Below are 20874 nucleotides of genomic sequence, written 5' to 3' on the forward strand. Positions count from 1 at the left end.
GAGCAGGATTGGTGCTGGTGCTCTGCTCCCTTCCCTCAAACGCCCCTCGCTCGGCATTGGCCGGTCTGGCCTGACCTCTCGCCACTGTCCCGGCGAGCCCGTGAAGTCATTTCTCGGTGGGGATGTCCCGGGGGCCATGGCCGTGGCCCCGCACGTGGCCCGGCGTGTGTGCGGGGCCCCAGCCCGGCCGGCCGGGGGGGTGGCGGGGGAGCAGCCGGGGAAATGGTGTTGGATAAATATTTGCTGCGCTGCGCCGCGTGCCGGGACTCAGCGGGGTTCCTCCCTCCAGCTGGGACAGGGGACAGTCCCAGAAAGGGGCCCCAAAACCCCGCTGGGCACCGGCATTGAAGCGCCCTTCCTCTGCACTGCATTCCAGCCGGCTCCTTATTTTGGGGTTTATTCGAGGCGCTCGGTGCTGACCCCCAACCCCTGGGGCTGCCTGGGCTGGGCTGCTGTGGCAGCGGCTGCACGGGGTGTGTTTTGGGACGGGGATCCTGGGGTTGCGGGGCTGGGGGTTGCAGGGCACCCGGAGGTCAGCGCACGCCCAGGATTTGGGAAACTGCTCGCCTCCACAGCCTGTTGGTGGGTCTGGACACGGACATGGAGCAGAGCCGAGCCCAGAGCTGGACCTCGCACGCCCACATGCCCCGGGGGGAGCTGCTTGGCGGGATCTGCCCCCCAAACTCAGTTGCCTGCCTGCTTGCTGCCTGGGGAGGTCAAGACCTGGCTTTACCCCTTGCCACGTGCCACCCTGCTGCCTGCGAAGGAGCCTGGCCGCTGCGGGTGGAGGTGTCTGAGGCCACCAGCTTGTCCAGACAACAAGAAAAATAGGAATTTCGCAAGCAGGCTGAGTCACGCTGCTCCCCCACCCCAGCGCTGCCCTGGGACTCTCTGACTGCCGCACGCGGCCGCTGCAGCCCGCCATGCCGCCGCGGTGGCCCTGAGCGAGGCTTCGTCTGTCACCCTTCCTGAAACAGCCGGAGATCCCCGCACAGCGACACGCTTCCTCTGGGGTTTCCGCTGCTCGGGGGGGGTCAGAGGGGTGACCCCGCATTTTTCCCCCCCGCAGCGGGGCCGGCTGAGCTCAGCAGCCCTGCTGGCATGGCGGCCAGGCGTGTGGTTGGGGTCCACGGCTGATCTCATTGCTGCGGGCAGGCGAGCGCTGGCTGACGCCCCCACGGCATCGGCCTCGCTGCCTCGGGGAAATCGGACCCTGCTATTACTGCGGTCTGCAGCGCAGAGTTGGAGCGGAGGCACAGCCTGGCCACGGTCCCACCTTGCGGAGGCCACGCATGCCCCAGGGACCCATGGTGGGGGGGTCCCCTGCACCCCTCAGGGACCTGGGAGACCAGGGGACCAGGGGCTGCCTGGAGGACAGGGGACTAGACCAACTGCTGGGATGTGATGCTGATCCTCTTCTCCTGCTGGGTGAGCTCGGGCGAGTTAGACCCCTTCCCTGCCTCAGTTTCCCCATCTGCAAGGTCTTTGCAGCCCCCTGTTCCTCTGAGTACGGCTTCAGTGAAGGGTGCCAGGTCCCAGTACCTGAAATGCAAGTGGGAAGCATCCAGGGTCGGTGACGGGGGCTGGTGCTATCTGGGGGGGTATCTGGGGGTTTGGGGGGGTCTTGGAGGGTACACAGGGGTTTAGGGGTGTCTGGAGAGAGCTTAAAGAAATCTGGGGCATCCTAAGTGGATCTGTGGGGTTCTCAAGGAGTATTGGGGGGGCTTGGGGCTGTTGAAGGGACATGGGGGTGTGCAGGGGGCTGTGGGGATCCTAAGGGAGTCTGGGAGGGCGTTACGGGTGTCGTGATGCCCTGAGGCAGTTCCTGAGACGGATGTGCAGGGGAAGCAGAGCCACCCCTGCCTGTGCCCGCGGGAAGTCCCCAACCCTCCCGATCGTGATTTATGAAGCTAATTGGTTTTTCTGCCCCATTAAGTGGAGGAGAAGGGGAGGGAGGAAGGAGCCCTGGCTGTGCCCATGCTTTCCTCACCGGTCCTGCCAGAGCAGGATGAGGCTGTGATGGGGGACACTGGTGGCACGTCCACAGAACCCCCTCAGTGCCAGTGACCCATGGCTGTGGGGTGTGGAGACCCCCCAGTGCAAGCCCCATATTTCTTCCCCTGCAATGACCACAGCAGAGCAGGAGGAAAGGGCCAGGGTGGACCGAGAGGGGTTCGCTTTAATCTGGGGTGGACTTGGAGCGGGCGGTGGGAATTCGGCAGCACCAGCCTGGCAGGGACATGAGTGCTGGGAGCCCCGGCGGGTGCCAGTGGGTGCGTCTGGCGTGCGGGTGGGTGTCTGTGCTGGTGTGAGTTGGGTGAAGCAGGGAAATTTCGAATCCTCCTGCTCCAAAAGCAGCCTGCTGCTGAGAAATGGTCTGGGGGTGCTCCTCTGCAAAGGGGGCTGGTGCCGGTGGGGCATTGCATGTGTGGCAGGAGGTGACATGGGGCATTCTCCACCATTGTTCTGCACCAGACTCACAGCTCTGGTGGGCTCAAAGCCGCCTTTCCCAGTGGCTGTCGTGCCGGGCTAGCCCCCCCCGCCACCCCTGAGTCCGGATTTGGGCCCAGCGAAAGCCAGAGCTGCTCCTCCGAGTGCTGCCCGAGCCAGCCGTGGTGGGGCCGGGGCAGCTGGCCAGGAGGAGGGGTGGGATGGGTCAGTGTCCGGCATCGTGCCAGGCCGGAGGCACTGCGGGGATGTGATGCTGGACGGGCCGTGCCGCCGCACCCATTGGCGCACACCGACATGGGGCCGTCGCCCCACAGCAGGGCTGGCTGCCTGCGGGAGGTACCACACCGCACCGAGGCGGTGTCACCGCCGGCCTCCCGGCTGTGAGCTCCGGCCAAGGGCTGAGAGCCGCTGCGGGGATGGTGGGTGCGGGCAGGGTCTGATCGGTGGGGAGGGGGATGGTCGGGCACCGAAGTCGTGCATCCCTGGCTCTCCCTGCCGTGCCGTGCCGCAGCACCTCGCCTTGCCGGGGCAAGCACCGTGCAGGCGAGCGATGGGGCTGCGCGGCGAGGAGGGAGCCAAGAGGCGTTGCCGTTGCTTCGCAGAGGAAGGCGCGAGGAAGGAATTACTTATTTCCCAGCCCGCAGGGACCGGGTCTGTTTTGCCAAGGCTGCAGTTAACCCTCTGCCCGCTGCGGCCGGGCTGGCGAAGGTGTCGCCGGTGTCACCGTGTGGACCCTGCCCTGGGGCGCAGCTCCTGCTCTGATGCAAGAGGGAGAGAAAAAAGGACAGAAATAGGCTTTTTGGTCGATGAAGCGCGGAGCGGTGTAGGCGCGGGTGCCCTCGCAGGAGCTGGGGCCGCACCCCGTGGAGCTGGGCAGAGGCAGAGCCCCTCACGGGACCCACAGCAGGAGGTGGTGCCTTTGGGGAGGGGATTTGGGGGCCGCTGGGGCCAGGCTGAGGGATGGCCTGAGGGGCACTGGTGCCACATTGCAGGCTGGACTGGGGGGCACCGGTGCTGCCTGTGGGGGCATGAGTGTGGGCTTGGGGGCGCTGGGGGCAGGTGGGGGGCCCCGGGCTGAGACTGGGGGTTGCTGGGCTGAGGCTGTGGGGCACCAGGGACAGGGGTAGGGGGTCATGGGCTGGACTGGGGGGCACTGGAGCTGGATGTGGGGACATGGCCGAGGGGCTGTGGGCTGGGGGGCGGGCATTGGGAGTGGCGGGGCGGGGAACCGGGACCCCGGGCCCATCCCGGCGGGGCTCGGGGGCAGCGGCGGGGGGAGGCCGGGCCGGGCAGTGCCGGGGCCGCTGCCGCTTTAAGGCGCGGGCAGCGCGGGGCGGTCCCGCCGCCGCCCCTCCCGCCCGCGCCCGGCGGGGCCGCGCTGCCGCGGGCAGCACCATGCTGCGGGCGGGGAGGCCGCGCCGCGCCCCGCGCCTGGCGAGCAGGTACCGTACGGGCAGGGCCACCGCACCGGCACCGGTACCGACCGAGCGGGGCGGGGCGGGCGCACTGCGGGCGGCCGCCCGGCCGGCCGGAGCCCGGCCCTGGCAGACAAAGCCCCGCGCCCCGGGGCCGCACCGCGGGCGGTGCTTTGTCTCGGCCGCGCCGCGGGGGGGAAGGGGGACCCGGGCAGCGCGGCCCCGCCCGGCACCGCGGCATCGGGGCGGCTGCCCCGAGCCCGGGAGCAGGATGAGCCCCCCGCCCCCGCTCCGGCCCCCGCCTCGCACCTGCAGCGCGGCCGGGGCGAGCCCGCGCGGGGTTACCGGGGCTCCGGGATCCCCGGCCGGCGGAGCTGACCCCGCCGGGGTGGGGCGGGCACCGGGATGCCGGGCAGCGTGCCCGACCGGGGGGCTCCGAAGCGGTGTGCGACTGGGCCGGGAGGGGGAGCGGAGCATCCCCACTCAGCCTCTCGCACCGCGGCCGTGGGTCAGGTCCATCCCTGGCTCCCTCCGGGGTGCAGCCACCTCCTCGGGTCGGGGTCGGGGTGTGCATCATCGGGGCCGTGTTGGGACCTTTCTGGCCTTTTCTGTTCCAGCATGCCCGGCTGGTGCCGGGGAGCGCGGCAGGACGGTCACGCTGCCGCAGCCTCCGCCTCGCTGCTGCCGCTGTCCTTGAGCATCCCTTCCCTGGGAGCTGTCGTGGGCAGAGGGGTGCAGGGCTTGTGGGTGTCCTGGTGCATCGCTGCCTTCAGGGTGGGTTTGGTGCGATGCTGGCTGAAGGGAGGTGGGGAATTGCTCTGTGTAAGATGGAGGGGCTGGAGCACAAAGCAGGAATTGAGTTTTGCCCCCAGCATGACGCTGCGGTATGGCTGCCCCCCGTTTGGGGTCTGTGGGGGACACTTGGGTGGTCTCATCCAGCAGGGACCGGGGTGTCAGGGCTCGGCCGTGCTCTGAGAATTTTTGTTTGCCAAGGGGCCGTCGGTGCTGCGGTGCAGCCTGAGTTGAGGCTTTTCTCGCTGTGCCAGCTACTGCGTATGCCTGCCACTTTTGGGGACCCCTCGGTGTGCTGGCTATGTGACCTGTAAGAGAGCCAGAGACACCCCACAGCAGGCAGCTAGCTCCTAGGTGTCACCCCATGGCTTGAGTGCTTTTGGGGTGTCACATGTGACCTTCCGTGTTGCCCTTCCTTGGCATGGGGTTGCTAAGGAGGATCTGGGGTCACCTCCTGCCACAGTTCAAGCCCTGCCCCTGTGCCTGTTTCACCGGGGCTCTCCAGATGCCTGAGGCCAGGGCAGCAGGGGCTTCCCACGCGAGGCTGGGAGAGCATTTGGGATTTGCCCTGCCAGGCCACGAAAGCCAAGCTGAAGCGACCCAGCATCGCCTTTGGTCACAGCCATGTGCCTGCAGCACGCAGCTCACTGAAGCCCTGCCTCGCTCCCAGCGCTGCTTGCTGCAAGGATGATGCCAGCCTGGGAAAGGAGCTTTGCTTCATGCTCTGTGGTGGGGATTTCTGTCCTGGTGAGAAGTCGCACCCAGCACAGGGGCTGGTGGTGAGAGATGCCTGGAGCCGGGCAGCCCAGCAGCACATCCTGGGCACGTGTTCATAATTAAATCCCTTCCTGGGCAGCAGTGTCTGCAGGGCTCTGTCCCAAAAGCTGCTGTGGGGATGCAGGGGGCTGTGTCCATCCTGGCTCTGGCCAGTCCTCCATGTCTGGGAAGAGCAGGGTACATGGGGCTGGTTGGAGGGTGCTGGAGCTGCCTGCGTTGCTCCATCCTGGGGTCTCGGCATCCCTGAGGGGGTGGTGGTGGCAGTAGTTGTTGCTTGTGCCCTGGCACCCTGGTTGGCGGAGGTGCCCAGCAGGCGCCCTTTCCTCTGCCATGCCACACTGTCCTGTCCCTAGCTTACCCAGGGTCACAGTGTCACTTGGGTGACGCTAAGCGGCTTCACCAGCTGCTGGAGCTCTGGTGCTTGCTGGGCTCCTCCTATGCCTCTGTGGCCCCAGTTTCAGGGAATGGACATCTCTGGCAGGGACTGGGGCTGGCCGCAGCCCCCCAGCTCTGCTCCCCTCTCCTACGCCGCTGCTTGTCACCCCCAGCCTCTCGCAACCCCCTCGGAGGCTGCGGGGCCTCACTGACCTACTCAGCTGCTGACCTGAAAGGGGCTGTGCTCATCCTGCTGGAAAATGCTTGTGCCCGTCTGTGCTGGATTGCCACGGGCACAGCCCCGTGCTGCGGAGCCGGCCAGGCCTGCGGGGTGTGCAGGCAGCTGCTGCCCCGGCACGGCGCTGACTGACGGCCCTGGAGATGAGCTTGTGCACGGTCCATTGAGCCCCTGGCATGGAGCAGCCGCCCTGACATAGCAGCGGTGCCTGTACCTGCTACCTGTGCCTGCTGTGGACGCTGGGTGCTGGAGAGGGGGGAGCATGGTGCAGCGAGGTGGTGGGTGGGGGCCACCCAAGGAAAGGTGAATGCTGTGGGGCGGCTGGTTTGTTTACTCCAGCCAGTCCCTGCCCTTTCCAGCAATCTTTCCGACCCTCTCAGGGGGGCAGGTCGCAGGGGGTTTGGTGCTAGCTGCTGTGCTGCCAACCCTTCCCAGCGTGGGTGCTGCACAGGTACCCTCCATCCCCAAAAAGCCCCTGCAGGGGCCTTAATGGGGAGATGCGGGGTCACTGGGGCTTGTGTGCCAGCGGGGCACCAAGCCTGTGCCAGGCTGGGCTGGAGCCAGCCGCGGCCGCCGAGTGCTAGCTCCCTGCCACGGCCCTGCAGCGGGTGCTACCGGGAGCTGAGGTTTGCACCCTGGCAGCCCCCGGAGAGGGGAAATCCCATGGGTGGCAGGACCCGCCAGGCAGAGCTGGGACTGGGCAGGGGGGGTCTGATGCCGTCTCTGCCTTTGCAGCTGGGATGAGAGCAGCTCCATCAGCAGCGGCCTCAGCGATGCCTCTGACAACCTCAGCTCGGAGGAGTTCAACGCCAGCTCCTCGCTCAACTCCCTGCCCTCCACCCCCACTGCCTCGCGCAGGAATTCGGCCATAGCGGTAGGTGCCTGCGGCACCCGGGCCCTTCCTGGCACCAGTCCCAGCTTGGTGCCACCGCCTCTATGTGAAAGAGGGGATGGAGGGTGCCAGCATGGGGAAGCTGAGGCATGGCACAGGGTGTCCAATGCATCCCTCCCAGCTGGCTGGTTTCCCTGGGGATGAGTTTGGGGTGGGTGCCAGGAGCACCCCTGACTCCGCTCTGCCCACAGCTGCGCACAGACTCGGAGAAGCGCTCGCTGGCGGAGAGCGGGCTGAGCTGGTACTGTGAGGGTGAGGACAAGGCGCCCAAGAAGCTGGACTACGACAGCAGCAGCCTCAAGATGGAGCACGGCTCCTCCAAGTGGCGGCGGGAGCCCTCAGAGGGCGGCGAGGAGGGGCCCAAGGGCGGTGAGCTGAAGAAGCCCGTCAGCCTGGGCACCCCAGGCTCGCTCAAGAAGGGCAAGACTCCTCCAGTGGCCGTGACCTCCCCCATCACCCACACAGCCCAGAGCACCCTCAAAGTGGCAGGTGAGACCCAATTCGGGCAAAGTCCAGCTCCTCTGATGAGGAGAGGCTTGGGTGGCATCTCCGTGGGCTTTCCCCGAGCACGTTGGCCATGGGACGCCCTGTGACTATGCGCAAACCCAGCAGCTGGATGTGTGCTGGAGGGGGTGGCAGGGCTGTGCATCCCTGCAGGCAGGTTGTGGGTCTGACCCCACGCTAAGCCCTGCTTGCCCAGGGCTGTGCCTGCCCCGTGGCCTCGTGGTCATGTGCCGGGCTGGAGGCTAGGTGGGGGCACTGAGGGCCTGGCTGTGGCTCTGCCCCGACTCCCGGGATGGTGGCACGTCCCTTCTTCCCCATCACATCCCTGCATCTCTGATGCCGCTGTCCTATCTGGGCTAGTTCACACCCAAATGTCCCCAAAGCCTCCTGGGACACTAACCCGTCCTTTCCTGCCCACCAGGCAAGCCCGAGACCAAAGCCACTGACAAGAGCAAGCTGTCTGTGAAGAGCACAGGCCTGCAGCGCTCCTCCTCCGATGCTGGCCGTGACCGCATTGCTGATGCCAAGAAGCCACCCTCAGGTCTCACACGCCCCTCGGCCTCCAGCTCCTTCGGCTATAAGAAACCAGCTCCTGCCACTGGCACGGCCACCGTCATGCAGGCTGGGGGCTCGGCCACACTCGGCAAGATCCAGAAGAGCTCCGGCATCCCCGTCAAGCCGGTCAGCGGGAGGAAAACAAGCCTGGACGTCTCCAACGCAGCCGAGCCGGGATTCCTGGCCCCAGGCGCTCGTTCCAACATCCAGTACCGCAGCCTGCCCCGGCCGGCCAAGTCCAGCTCCATGAGTGTGACTGGCGGCCGTGGCGCGAACCGGCCGGTCAGCAGCAGCATCGATCCCAGCCTGCTGAGCACCAAGCAGGGCAGCATCTCAGTGTCGCGGCTCAAGGAACCGTCCAAGATTGGCGCTGGCCGTGGCACGCCGGCCCCTGTGAACCAGACGGACCGCGAGAAGGAGAAGGCCAAAGCCAAGGCGGTGGCACTGGACTCTGAGTGCGGGACGCTGAAGAGCATCAGCTCACCTGAGAGCACCCCAAAAGCCCAGGCCAACCTCCCGCCGGCGGCCAAGGTGGCCGAGCTGCCCCCCACGCCTCTCAGGTACGATCCTTCCACCTCCAAGGGCAGCAGATGCCTGGCATGGCTGTGCCCAGCGCCCAGCGATGCCCGGCACCCGAGTCTTACCTGCTTCCTTACCTGTTTTCCCCCCTCCAGAGCGGCTGCCAAGACCTATGTGAAGCCTCCCTCACTGGCCAACTTGGACAAGGTCAACTCTAACAGCCTGGACTTGCCCTCCTCCAGCGAGCTGCACCCCACACACGCTGCCAAGCTCCAGGACCTGCACCCGGCCGGTGGGCACCTCGCGCCTTGCTTCAGCCCCAGTCCTGCCCCCATCCTCAACATCAACTCGGCCAGCTTCTCCCAGGGCCTGGAGCTCATGGGTGGCTTCAGCGTCCCGAAGGAGGGCAGGATGTATCCCAAGCTCTCAGGCCTGCACCGCAGCATGGAGTCCCTGCAGATGCCCATGAGCCTGCCCAGTGCCTTTTCGGGGGGCAGCACTGGCACCCCCACCCCTGCCGCCGCACCCCCCGCCAGCACGGAGGAGGAAGAAGAGGCAGGAGAGCTGGGCTGGAGCGGGAGCCCCCGGCTCGTACATCTGGACAGGTATGGCTACAGGGAGGTCATGGGGCTGCTGGCGCAACTCTATGGGCTCAGATCCCTCCCTGCTGTCCTGTCATGACCTTTGCCTGCTTTGGAGGCTCTTCCTGCTACATTTCTGGGGAAAAACTCCCTGTCCCTGCAGCTCAACCCCCGTAGCACCTTCCCTCATCTGTGCAGGGACGCCACTGATCTTTCCTTCCCTTCCAGTGCCAACCGCGACAGAAACACGCTGCCCAAGAAAGGGTTGAGGTAAAAGAGCCTGAATCACTTTTGGATGGCGCTAGGGTGGGAGGATGGGCATGTGGAGCTTTCCACGGGGGGCTGGCGGTGCCCTCCATGCCAGGGAGGCTGAGCTGCAGTGCAGCGGGCAGGAGCCAGGATGGTGCTGGTCCACCTCACCATGCTGGTCTCTGCTCCGCTCCCTAGGTACCAGCTCCACTCCCAGGAGGAGGCCAAGGAGCGGCGCCATTCACACGCCATCAGCAGCGGGCTCCCCGAGTCGGACGACCAGCAGGAGCTGCCCTCGCCCCCCGCCCTCCCCATGGCGCTGGTCGGGAAGGGTCCGCTCACCAGCATCGGTCAGTGCCCTCCACTGCCAGCCCGCTTCTGCTTGCGGCAAGCCCTGTCCCTCCTGCTCCCCAGCACCCTGTGCTCCCCGTGTGACTTGTTGATGCTGCCCTGGATGCTGCTTTTCTCCTCGACGCCCCCAGCAGCCCTAATGCCCAGTGCCTGGTGCTTTTGGCCCATTGAGGTGCTGGGTTGTGCCCAGGGGCCAGAGATGTCCATCACCTCCACGTCAGGGCGTCTCCTCCACCCTTGGGACTCTGCCCACGGCTCCCTGCTCCTCTGGGGTGCCCGGCAGGGCAAGGGGTGAGCCCTGCCCTGCTCTTGCCAGGACCTACATGTTCCTGGAGGGTTTGGGGGGTCCAGGCAGATGGGTTGGCGCTGCTGGTGGGGGGCAGTGGGTGATGAGGTGCTCCCCTCCTGCACCCGGAGGTAACGGCCTCTGGCGTGGTGGTGCCCACTTTGCCCTGGAGCTCTGGATATGTTTCTCAGCCCTGTGGTTACCTTGGTGCTGGTGTCCAGGTCTTCCCAGCGTAAATCTGCGTTTTAGCTTTCCCCCAGGCCTCCTGCTTTGGGACCACAATCCCTGCTTCCTCTCTGCATCCCAGTGATCATGGTTCGCTCCCAGCCCTGCTTCCCCATCCTGATCCCAGGTCCCCTGCGTGACTCTGACCCTGCCTCTCCCCCGCCTTCTCCTTGCAGTGAGCCCCACTGCTGCTGCAACCCCGCGGATCACCCGCTCCAACAGCATCCCCACCCACGACTCCACCTTCGAGCTGTACAGCACGTCCCAGATGGGCAGCACCCTCTCCCTGGCCGACAAGCCCAAGGGCATGATCCGCTCGGGCTCCTTCCGGGACCCTGTGGACGACGGTGAGAGTGTGCTGCGCTCCTGCCCAGGCGAAGGGGGCTCCTGGGGCGGGGCGGTGGGGCTCCCCGCACACTTGTCCCTGCCTCCTGGCGCTGCTGCAGCACTGTCAGATGGGTTGGTGCATCCCGTCCTCAGCATCAGAGCAGGGGACGGCAGCCCCGAGGGGCCTGGTGGACCCCTCTGTAATGGCATCTGCTCTGGGCCACAGCCTGCTCTGACCCCTGGGGGTGCCCGGCGTGCCTGGGCTGGCCCCAGGATGTTGTGGCACCAGGGAGGTGGGGACCCAAGCAGCCAGGGAGGCTGACAGAGCCCCCCGGCTCAGCCAGAGAGGAGGGTGAAGGTGGAGAGTGCTCCCCATGCCCTGCTGCATGGCACATGCCTGGGGAGGTCACCAGCCACACATGGGGAAACGGGCAGTGCTGAGCAGCTGCCATCCCACCCTCCGCCTTCCCCGGCCCCCCGCAGAGCCCCCCTCCACTGGGAGCTCTGTCCCCTGCACCCTGCTATGCCCTGCAGCTGCAGGCCCTGCGGATGCTGCTGGCCAGGGGCACCCTGACGTGCCGGGTTTTATTCTGTTGCAGTTCATGGATCGGTGCTGTCCCTGGCCTCGAGCGCGTCCTCCACCTACTCCTCCGTAAGAGCCACCTCCATTCTGCGCCGCTTTGTGCATGGCTAGGGGGGCCCGGGTGGGAACAGGGGGGCTCTGTGCATGCCTCTGCCTCGCGCCGAGCCTGTCCGTGCCTCGCTGCCCTCCTGACTGCCTGCCTCTGTCTGTCTCTCTCTGCTCTTGCGCTGCCAGGCTGAGGAGAAGATGCAGTCTGAGGTGAGCACACCCTCTGCTCGTTGCCTGCCCCTGCCATCGCGGTGAGGGTGAGCGCCTGGCCCCTCTCACTCCCTTCACTCTCTCCCCACAGCAAATCCGCAAGTTGCGCCGTGAGCTGGAGTCCTCGCAGGAGAAGGTGGCCACCCTGACGTCCCAGCTGTCTGCTAATGTGAGTCCCTGTGGGAGCTGCTGCTTACTGCAGGACATGCCGCTCTTGTCCCTGCAGTGCGCAGGGCTGGTGATGGCCTGTGCCCATGAGAGCCCTGGTTTCCCCTCTCCACCCTCTTGCATCCCACACCCAGCAACGGGTGCTCGCCTGGCCATGGGTGCTTTCCCAGGCATGGATGTTCACTCGTTTCTCCACCTCTCCCAGGCCAACCTGGTGGCGGCTTTTGAGCAGAGCCTGGTGAGCATGACGTCCCGCCTGCGGCACTTGGCTGAGACCGCTGAGGAGAAGGTGGGTGCTCTCGGGTGCCAGCTGGGCACTAGGGAGCACTGGTGGTGCGGGAGGGTGCTCATGGGGCTGGGGGGTGCTGGACTTGGGTGAACCTGCTGCGGCACTGCCCACCCCAAGGGTGGTCTCGGGGTGGGCCCTGCGCCATTGGAACCCACTCTACAGTTCCCGGCTCTGCTCCCTCAGGACACGGAGCTGCTGGACCTGCGAGAGACCATCGACTTCCTGAAGAAGAAGAACTCGGAGGCCCAAGCTGTGATCCAGGGTGCCCTGAATGGCACCGACGTCACCCCCAAAGGTAAGGCATGGCTTGGCACCCCTGTGCCATGGGGGTTGCAGCCCTTCCTGAGCCCCTCGCCCAAGTCAGCTGGTCTGCTCCTGCCTGGGCTGGCATAGGGCCCCAGGGCACCCCTCATGCCAATGAGCTGTTCAGATGGGAGGCAGGGTCCCCTGGGCAGCAGCTCTTCCCCACCTGGGATCCCTGAGCATCTGAAGCCAGCGTCAGACAGCCAGAGCTGTCACTGCAGGAGGTCTTGGTGCTGGTGCCGGTGGGTGACAGGATGGTCGTCCTCCCCGGGACACCTCTTCACCAGGCCCTTTGCCGACAGTCCAGTTTTGGCTGCTGATCTTGGCTTTGTTCCCATGAGTGCTGTTTCTAGCCCCGAAACCCCAGTGTGAGTACAAGGCGCTGGCAGGGATGTGGCCTGGGACAGGAGCAGAACAATGTGTGCTCTGGGCATCTCCCTGGGGTCTGGGGTCACTGTCCCAAATGGCAGCGCCCATGTGGTGTCTGAGCCCCATGTCATCTTATGAGGTGGCTCTGCGCGCAGAAGATGTTTGGGTGGGAGAAGAGAAGGGGTGCAGGGAGAAGAGCGCAGGTGGCTGTGGTGTTGGGGCAGACGCAGTTTGCTGATTCCTCTTTTCCCGGTCTCTTCTGCTTCTCTCGCTGGCCCCAGAGCTGCGCATCAAGCGGCAGAACTCCTCTGACAGTATCTCCAGCCTTAACAGCATCACCAGCCACTCCAGCGTCGGCAGCAGCAAGGACGCTGACGCCAAGAAGAAGAAGAAAAAGAGCTGGGTGGGTTAGATGGGGTGCTGGGAGGAGGAGCGGGGCTTGGGGAGCCGCTGGCAGGGTCTGCCCGAGGTCAGCCCCACGAGCCCTGCTGTCGGTCTACCTTGGTATCATGGTGTTGGTCCCCTGTGTCCCCTGGGGACAGCACTGGCGAGGAGCATGTAGCCACCATGGATTTGTGTCTTGACGTGACGGCTGGGACTTCTCCAGCCCCTCTGGGAGTTTTTCAGCCCTGGTCCTGCACGTCTGCTCCCTCATGGTTTTCCCCATGTCTCCCTTCTGCCCATGTGGGGAGCTGGACACCTTGGCCAGGCAGCCCCTTCCCTGCACCAAGCAGCTCCGAGCTGGACACGTGATTAAGTCTTGCTTTGTTTTGTTTCTCTCCCCCTATGCTGACCTCAACCCTTTTTTTCCAGGTGTACGAGGTAAGTCCTACGCCGTCCCCTCCACCCCATGCCGTGCCCAGCCAGGGCCCTCGCTCCATTTTGTGGGACGGTGCTCATAACACTACCCATCCCATGCATCCCACTGGCACTAACCCCCAGCACCGGCCATCCCGGGGCACCCAGCCGGGCTGTGTATACCTTGGCTGCTTCCTTTGATGTTAAGGCCAAAATATGCACCCACACACAGGGGCTGAGGTGGCCCTGAGGCAGCAGGAAGGGCTCGGATGGGGACCTGTCCCATGGATGGGAACGGTCCCCTTTTTGCCTGGGGAAGGCAGGCACTCTCCTGACTCCCTGTAGCCAGATCTTTTGGGATGGGGATCTCACTGCAGCCCTGCCTGTGGCACTGGGGTGTGGTGCTGCCTGTTTCCACGTTGCCAGGGCTGGCCTGAGGTGGCCCCAAGTGGCTCTGTCCCTGTCGGGACCCACGTGGGTCCCAGTGCTCCCCTGCTCTCCCGCCATCAGCAGAGCCTGACACCCACCTGGTTTTTTACGCTGAAATGCAATGCTTTTGCCTTTGGGGACACACCAGAGCAGCCTGCCTGGTGCCGGTGGGAATTGGGCCGGATCTGGCCTGTTCTCCATCCCCTCGTCCTCCCACCTCCCTTCGGAGCAGGCCCTGGCCCTCCAGGGGACACAGTGTGAGCCCGGGGTGCCCGTCCTGCTGCTCTCCCACAGGCTGGCGGTGCGTAAGCAGGGCCCAGGCCCGGTCTGGCCCCTGCGCAGTGTCCATCCGCCCCCCCCGGCCTTGGCACGCCGCTCACCCGCCCACTGCTCTGTGTGTGCTGTCTGCATGCTGCATGCCGGGCTGGGACCCCCGGTGACATCTCGCTGGTTGGCCCTCTGCGCTTCCAGAAGGACCCCGCAGGGCAGAGGGGGGGTGTGGGGCTGAAATTGTCCCCTTGCACCAGGACCCCGGCTCTGCAGTGGCTGGAGGGGGGGGATGTCCCCCTAAATACCACTTGCTGGGTTGGCTGTGGTGGGGAGAATGTGGGGATGGAGTCGGCCCTTCCCGATGGTCCAGGGTGCTGGTGCAGTGCCTGAACACCCTGATGCGGGTGCGGGCGGGGAGCAGGGCTGGGGAAAGCCTGATCCACTCTGTGGGGCTGTTTGGTGCTGTCCAGGCTGGGGCTGGAGTGTTGCACAAAGGGCCGTGCACCCCCATTTGTCAGCTGTGCCAGCAGAGCAGGATCAGGCCGGTGCCTTCCCTGGGGTAGTGGTAGGGCACAGTGCTGTCTCGGTGTTGGATATGGTGTTACTGGTCCCAGCTCAGACTGTGGGTCCTGGGCAGACAGGGACCCCAGGGCAGGACCAGGCCAGGTCTCTGCTTGGAAGGCTGTGCTGTCGGGCTGTCCCTAACAAGAGCATTTCCATTTCCCGTAGCTACGCAGCTCCTTCAACAAGGCCTTCAGCATCAAGAAGGGACCCAAATCAGCCTCATCCTACTCAGACATCGAGGAGATAGCCACGCCGGACTCGTCGGCCCCCTCCTCCCCCAAGCTGCAGCATGGCTCCACGGAGACCGCCTCGCCCTCCATCAAATCCTCCACGTCCTCCTCCGTGGGCATTGACACAGCTGAGTACGTGGGACCAGGGCGGATGGCCCGGGGTGGGGAGGGCCGGTCATGGGGGCTGCAGGCCCCTGTCCTGGACACGTGCAAGACTCCGTCTCTCCCTTGGCCCAGGCTCTTCCAGGCCCACAGTGAGGGTGAGCCAGAGAAGAAGGAGGTGTCGGAGCTGCGGTCAGAGCTGTGGGAGAAGGAGATGAAGCTGACGGACATCCGCCTGGAGGCCCTCAACTCAGCCCACCAGCTGGAGCAGCTGCGGGAGACGATGCACAACATGCAGGTGAGGACCACTGCCAGAATCCCGTCTGGCTCTCAGCACCTGGGTGGCCACAGTCCCTGCGCCCCCACAGCCGAGCCGCAGCCCTGGGATGCTGCTGGCATCCAGCTCCTCACCCTGTGCTGTAACTGGTTCTCCCCTAGCTGGAGGTGGATCTCCTGAAGGCCGAGAACGACCGGCTCAAAGTGGCTCCGGGGCCCTCGGCAGTGCCAGGCTCTGTTCCTGGCCACGTCACCAGCACGTCAGCCTCCTCTTCACCGCGGCGCTCCCTGGGTCTCGCCCTTGGCCATGCCTTCAGCCCCAGCCTGGGGGACGCAGGTAGGGATGACGGAGCTGCTGGCAAATGGGGAAGGGCTGGGACAGAGACGTGTGTGGTGGGAAAGTGCTGCTGCTCACCTGGAGGCAGCTGTGCATGGTGCCACGGTCAGCCACAGCAGGATTTGGCTCAGGCTGGGCACGGTCAGGCCTGGTGGCTCGGTTCATCCTGCCGGCACAGCCTCACTGCTCCGTCCCTAGATGTGTCCCCCATGGACGCTGTCAGCGCTGGCACTCAGAAGGACGAGCTGACGCTGCGGATTGTGGTGCGCATGCCGCCCCAGCACATCATCAAGGGGGTAAGTATGGGCCGTATGGGGAACCTGACCATGTGCTATGGCCCTGGACGAGGGGCAGAGGACGCCTGTCTGGAGCTGGATACCGTGCTCCAACCTGCACATCTCTGCCTTGGCTCCTAGGACCTCAAGCAGCAGGAGTTTTTCCTGGGCTGGACCAAGGTGAGCGGGAAGGTGGACTGGAAGATGCTAGATGAGGCTGTCTGTCAGGTCTTCAAGGTAGGAGCACGAGCACTCCTCTTTTGAGAACCATATTTTTACACTGCTCCACCACGCCTGATGCTCCTTGGCCCAGGTCCTTACTGGGGTCTCCTGGAGCTGCAGAGCACCGCTTGCTCCCTGCCAGCCCTCAGGGGCACTGACAGCCCTGTCCTTGTCCTCGTAGGATTACATCACCAAGATGGATCCTGCTTCCACACTGGGGCTCAGCACCGAGTCCGTCTATGGCTACAGCATCAGCCACATCAAGCGGATCCTGGACACAGAGCCGCCAGAGCTGCCGCTGTGCCGCCGGGGCCTGACCAGCATTGTCGTGACGCTCAAAGGTCAGTGTGGCGGAGAGGCTCCATCGCTGTCCCATCTTCCCTCTGTCTAACGGTGTCGTGGGGTGTGAGCGGGACCCTCAGCCCTTCTCTGCCTGCAGGCTTGAAGGAGAAGTGCGTGGACAGCCTGGTGTTCGAGACGCTCATCCCCAAGCCCATGATGCAGCATTACATCAGCCTCCTGCTGAAGCACCGGCGGCTCATCCTCTCAGGACCTAGCGGCACCGGCAAGACCTACCTGACCAACCGCCTGGCTGAGTACTTGGTGGAGCGCTCGGGTCGGGATGTCACTGAGGGCATCGTCAGCACCTTCAACATGCACCAGCAGTCCTGCAAGGTGAAGGCACACAGCAGCCAGAAGTGTCCCTGTTGGCACTGGTGCTGCAGTCCCCGTTGGCAGCAATGCCACGGCCCCATGTGTGACACCCGGCCCGTTCGTTGCAGGACCTGCAGCTGTACCTCTCCAACCTGGCCAATCAGATCGACCGGGAGACGGGCACGGCGGACGTGCCGCTGGTGATCCTCCTAGATGACCTCAGCGAGGCGGGCTCCATCAGTGAGCTCGTCAATGGGGCGCTTACCTGCAAGTACCACAAATGGTGAGAGCCCCACTGCACCCTCCTCCGGCGCAGTCTGCCGGGCACGCGCATGCTCCCCGCTGCTCTCGGCAAGATCCCTGGGCTCATGGAGATGAGGCTGCACGGCTGCCCATGTCTGCTGTGCTCAGATCAGCTCTGCCACGGGTGGGGGTGACGCAGGGTGCTTTTTCTCATGGATCCTGTCTCTCTCTGTCACTCGCTCAGCCCCTACATCATTGGGACCACCAACCAGCCTGTGAAGATGACCCCAAACCATGGCCTCCATCTCAGCTTCAGGTGGGAATCGCACATCCTTGGGGACCAACCCTGTGGGGGTTGGTGGGGGTAGAGGCCATCAATCCTGCCCCTGGGCGGTCCTGGGGACACATCCTGTGATTGAGGACCGAGCCCCAGGCCTGTCCCTGCCATCCCAGAAGGACCTGATGCCCCAACCTTGGACACATGCAGTGTGGGGCACGCTAGGAGGTCCCCCGAGGGTGCTGGGGAGCAGGGCAGCTTGTGTGGAGATCCAGCCCCGAACACCTGAGTCTTTCCCCCAGGATGCTGACCTTCTCAAACAATGTGGAGCCAGCCAATGGCTTCCTGGTGCGCTACCTGCGGCGGAAGCTGCTGGAGTCGGACACAGACGTCAATGCCAACAAGGAGGAGCTGCTGCGTGTGCTGGACTGGGTGCCCAAGCTCTGGTACCACTTGCACACCTTCCTGGAGAAACACAGCACCTCCGACTTCCTCATCGGTACGGCCTTGCCACCTCCCTCCTCTACCTCGCACTGCTGGGAGCCCCCAGGGACTGGGGCAAAACCCTCCTAAAGGAGCCTGGGGAGCTGATGTGCTGCCCCGTGTCCCCCAGTCCCACACAACCAAAAGCTGGTGCATGATGCACACAAGTGTTGCTCTTCCCTGGGTGGCATTTGCTCCTGTTCCCCATGGGAGCTGTCACCATGGTGTCGGCCAAGGCTGCCTGTCTTACTGGCACCCTTCCTTGGGCACAGAGGAGCTATGTTTTCCCAGGCAGGTCTCCCTTTGCCTTACCATGCTTTTTGGGGGTAGATTGAACTTAGCAGCCCCATTACTTGCCTTGGAGCTTGCTTTCTGCCCGTGTTTGTCAGGCAGATGCTGCCCAAACACTGCTCCCAGGAGATGGTCTTGCCTTCCCTGGTGCTTTGCTGCCACAGGGCCAGTGACTGGAGCAAGGGGACCCAGCTACCGTTTTTGCTCTTTGCCTTCCCCCCGCAGGTCCCTGCTTCTTCCTGTCCTGCCCCATTGGAATTGAGGATTTCCGGACCTGGTTCATCGACCTGTGGAACAACTCCATCATCCCTTACCTGCAGGAGGGGGCAAAAGATGGGCTCAAGGTACCCAGAGCTACCTGGCGCGTGGGAACGCAAACCAAGCAGTGCTTGGGGACATGCTGATGCAGCAGTCTAACGGGGTGGAGGGAGGGGAGGCGCTGGGATTTTGGGCACAGGTTGGCATCTCTGTCAGTGCCTGCCCTGCCCTGCCCTGTGGCTGCAGTGGGACATAGCACTGTCCTGGTGGGGCTCAGGGTGCCACATCGCCAGCTCTGGCATGTGCTGAAGAGGTGGCTGCCGCTTGCTCCCTGCCTGCAGGTCCACGGGCAGAAGGCAGCCTGGGAGGACCCCGTGGAGTGGGTGCGGGACACCCTGCCCTGGCCATCAGCGCAGCAGGACCAGTCCAAGCTGTACCACCTGCCCCCACCCACCATCGGGCCCCACAGCACCGTTTCCCCTCCCGAGGAGCGCACCGTCAAAGACACAACACCCAGCTCCCTGGACTCGGACCCTCTGGTATGGCCCTGCTGTGCTGGGCAGTGGGAGGTGGGCTGGGCAGTGCTGGTGGAAAGGGGAGAGCAAGGTGGAGCTTCGCTTTCCCAGTTACTTTTCAGTGTAAAAGGCCTGATTGGGGGGATGCAGAAACATTTTGCACTCCTGGGAGGAGTAGCGGGTGCGGGATGGTGGCACCGGCAGGCAGGCTGCATGCTGAGGCACGTTGCGATGTGCCAGCGAACGGGCATGGTATGGCACTCCACAAGACATCATGTCCACATGCGGAGCCACACGTAGGCACATACAGACTGGGGCTTGCACATACGTGTCCTGGTGTGTCACCTGGAGAGGCTGCTAGCAGGCAGCAGGCTGCCGCAGATGATGCCAGCTGATGTGCCGGGGCCTGTGCCCCCGCACTGCTTTGGCATGCTCAGCCTTGAGCATCTCAGCTGTGCCCAAGGCCAGATCCTGGTGATGGGGAGGGATTTTGCAGCATCTCTGGGCTTTGCTTACCCTCAAAGGAGCTTCTTGGGGTGGCTGGTTTGTATGGGAGGGCAAGGAGGGCCTGGTGGCCTTGGCTTCCCCAGGGCGTCCACCAACCTCTCGTCCCCCTTGGGCTTGGTGCCACGTTTCTCTCCCCGCAGATGGCCATGCTGCTGAAGCTCCAGGAAGCTGCCAACTACATTGAGTCTCCGGACCGTGAGACCATGGTGGATCCCGACCTGCAGTCGACTCTGTGAGGCCCGGACATGCCGGCCCAGGCGGAGGGGACCTGCCGCCAGCCACCGCTCCTGCTGGGCTGCTCTCCTTTTCCTTTGGTATCCCGGAGCGCGGGGCTGGCAAGCGAGCGGAGAGGACTGGGGCTCCGGCGCGTCCCGGCGGAGCATGGGGAAGCTCGGCTCATCTGTGGGAGAGCGCGAGGTGCCGTCTCCCCTCCCGACCCTGGGGGTAGGAGAATCCTGGTTTCTCTTCTTGGTTTTTTTCTGTCTCTATTGCAAACTCTCGGGCTTTGGGGCCAGGGCGACCGATGCGGGTGAGCCCCCGCTCCCGGGAGCCGCAGGAAGGCCCCTGCGTGGGGCAGGGACCCCGCGGGAGCCACCTGGGCCAAAGCTGGGGGGCACAGGAGGAGCGTGTGGCTGCAAGACGAGAGCGCAGGCGCGAGGGTCTCCAGCTCCCTCTCCACCCAGCCAGGCGTAGCTGAGGGCAGGCGACGAGGGAGCCGCTGCTGCAGGAAGCGCTCACCTCGCGCTGGCCGAGGAGGAGCGCGGCTCTCACCGCTGTCTTTGTACGTTCCCCATTTCACCTGCATGGCAGCCGCTGCAACCAGGACAGCCCAATAAACCCTGCTTTGGTTATTTTATTTTGGTTCCCCCCCCTCCCATTTTCCTTTGGCTGAGTCCAGACTTCACTTTGGTCCCTTTTTTTGTTCTGGTTCTTCGCTCGCCTGGCCTGGAGCCTGTGGCCCAGTGCCCACTGCTTCCCTGTAAGCAGCTCCCTTTCCCTTTGGTTTCTTTTGCAGCTGTTGGTTCCACCACTCAAACCACCTCTGTCACGAAACTGGTGCTCACTGGACGATCTCCAGTCCCTGAACCCACCTCCTGGGGCCTCACAGCTTGGCTGAGATGGGACTTGGCAGCCGGTGGCAGCGGGATGCTCCCGGAGCAGCCCCTTGCCTGGCCGCTACCCCCTCCCCAAAAGCACAAGGCAGAGTCTGGCCCTGGGGCCGGGGGTCTGCCAGGCCAGGGTGCCACAGGGCATCCCTTCCCCAAGGTACCTGGCACTGGCCGAGGCCCTGGGCAGGGGGAGGGTGCTGCTGCCCCACCCCTGGGTGGCGGGACGCCTGCCGCGTCCCCTCAGTGCTGGGGGGCACAACCTGCCCCACGTCCCCTCGGTGCTGCCAGGCCGGGGGGTTGCGGGTTGGTGGGCTGTGCCTGGGGTAGTCCCTGTGCCACTGGCCCCGTGCCTTCCTGCGCCCTTTGGCTTGGTAGGGCCTCGCTGTGCCCCGCGTCGGTGCTCTGGGACCACCCAGGGCTGCCACGTGTCCTCTTGGCGCTACCCTGCCATGTCACAGGTGAGGCTCCTGGCATGGAGGGGATCAGCCCAGGTGCTGCCGCGGTGCCTTAACCCCTGGCCCTGCGGG

General features: G+C 64.9%; 1 protein-coding gene across 1 annotated transcript in view; it reads left to right on the plus strand.

Annotated features, from left to right (window-relative positions):
* The window catches only part of NAV1 (neuron navigator 1), a 61710-nt gene extending 41616 nt beyond the window's left edge, over window positions 1-20094 (plus strand). The window contains exons 6-31 of the mRNA XM_075173984.1: window positions 6784-6922; window positions 7132-7429; window positions 7866-8559; window positions 8674-9123; window positions 9328-9369; window positions 9547-9698; window positions 10387-10557; window positions 11137-11189; window positions 11355-11378; window positions 11470-11547; window positions 11752-11835; window positions 12019-12130; window positions 12789-12910; window positions 14734-14930; window positions 15036-15198; window positions 15339-15513; window positions 15712-15809; window positions 15930-16025; window positions 16192-16351; window positions 16450-16685; window positions 16793-16947; window positions 17152-17223; window positions 17487-17683; window positions 18184-18302; window positions 18558-18755; window positions 19379-20094. Coding sequence (XP_075030085.1) covers window positions 6784-6922; window positions 7132-7429; window positions 7866-8559; window positions 8674-9123; window positions 9328-9369; window positions 9547-9698; window positions 10387-10557; window positions 11137-11189; window positions 11355-11378; window positions 11470-11547; window positions 11752-11835; window positions 12019-12130; window positions 12789-12910; window positions 14734-14930; window positions 15036-15198; window positions 15339-15513; window positions 15712-15809; window positions 15930-16025; window positions 16192-16351; window positions 16450-16685; window positions 16793-16947; window positions 17152-17223; window positions 17487-17683; window positions 18184-18302; window positions 18558-18755; window positions 19379-19474 — 4381 coding nt within the window. The 3' untranslated portion in view covers window positions 19475-20094. The remainder of the gene's footprint in view (window positions 1-6783; window positions 6923-7131; window positions 7430-7865; window positions 8560-8673; window positions 9124-9327; window positions 9370-9546; window positions 9699-10386; window positions 10558-11136; window positions 11190-11354; window positions 11379-11469; window positions 11548-11751; window positions 11836-12018; window positions 12131-12788; window positions 12911-14733; window positions 14931-15035; window positions 15199-15338; window positions 15514-15711; window positions 15810-15929; window positions 16026-16191; window positions 16352-16449; window positions 16686-16792; window positions 16948-17151; window positions 17224-17486; window positions 17684-18183; window positions 18303-18557; window positions 18756-19378) is intronic.
* Window positions 20095-20874: the final 780 nt, after the last annotated feature.

The sequence above is a fragment of the Calonectris borealis genome, chromosome 26 (assembly GCF_964195595.1).
Source record: "Calonectris borealis chromosome 26, bCalBor7.hap1.2, whole genome shotgun sequence".
NCBI lineage: Eukaryota > Metazoa > Chordata > Aves > Procellariiformes > Procellariidae > Calonectris > Calonectris borealis.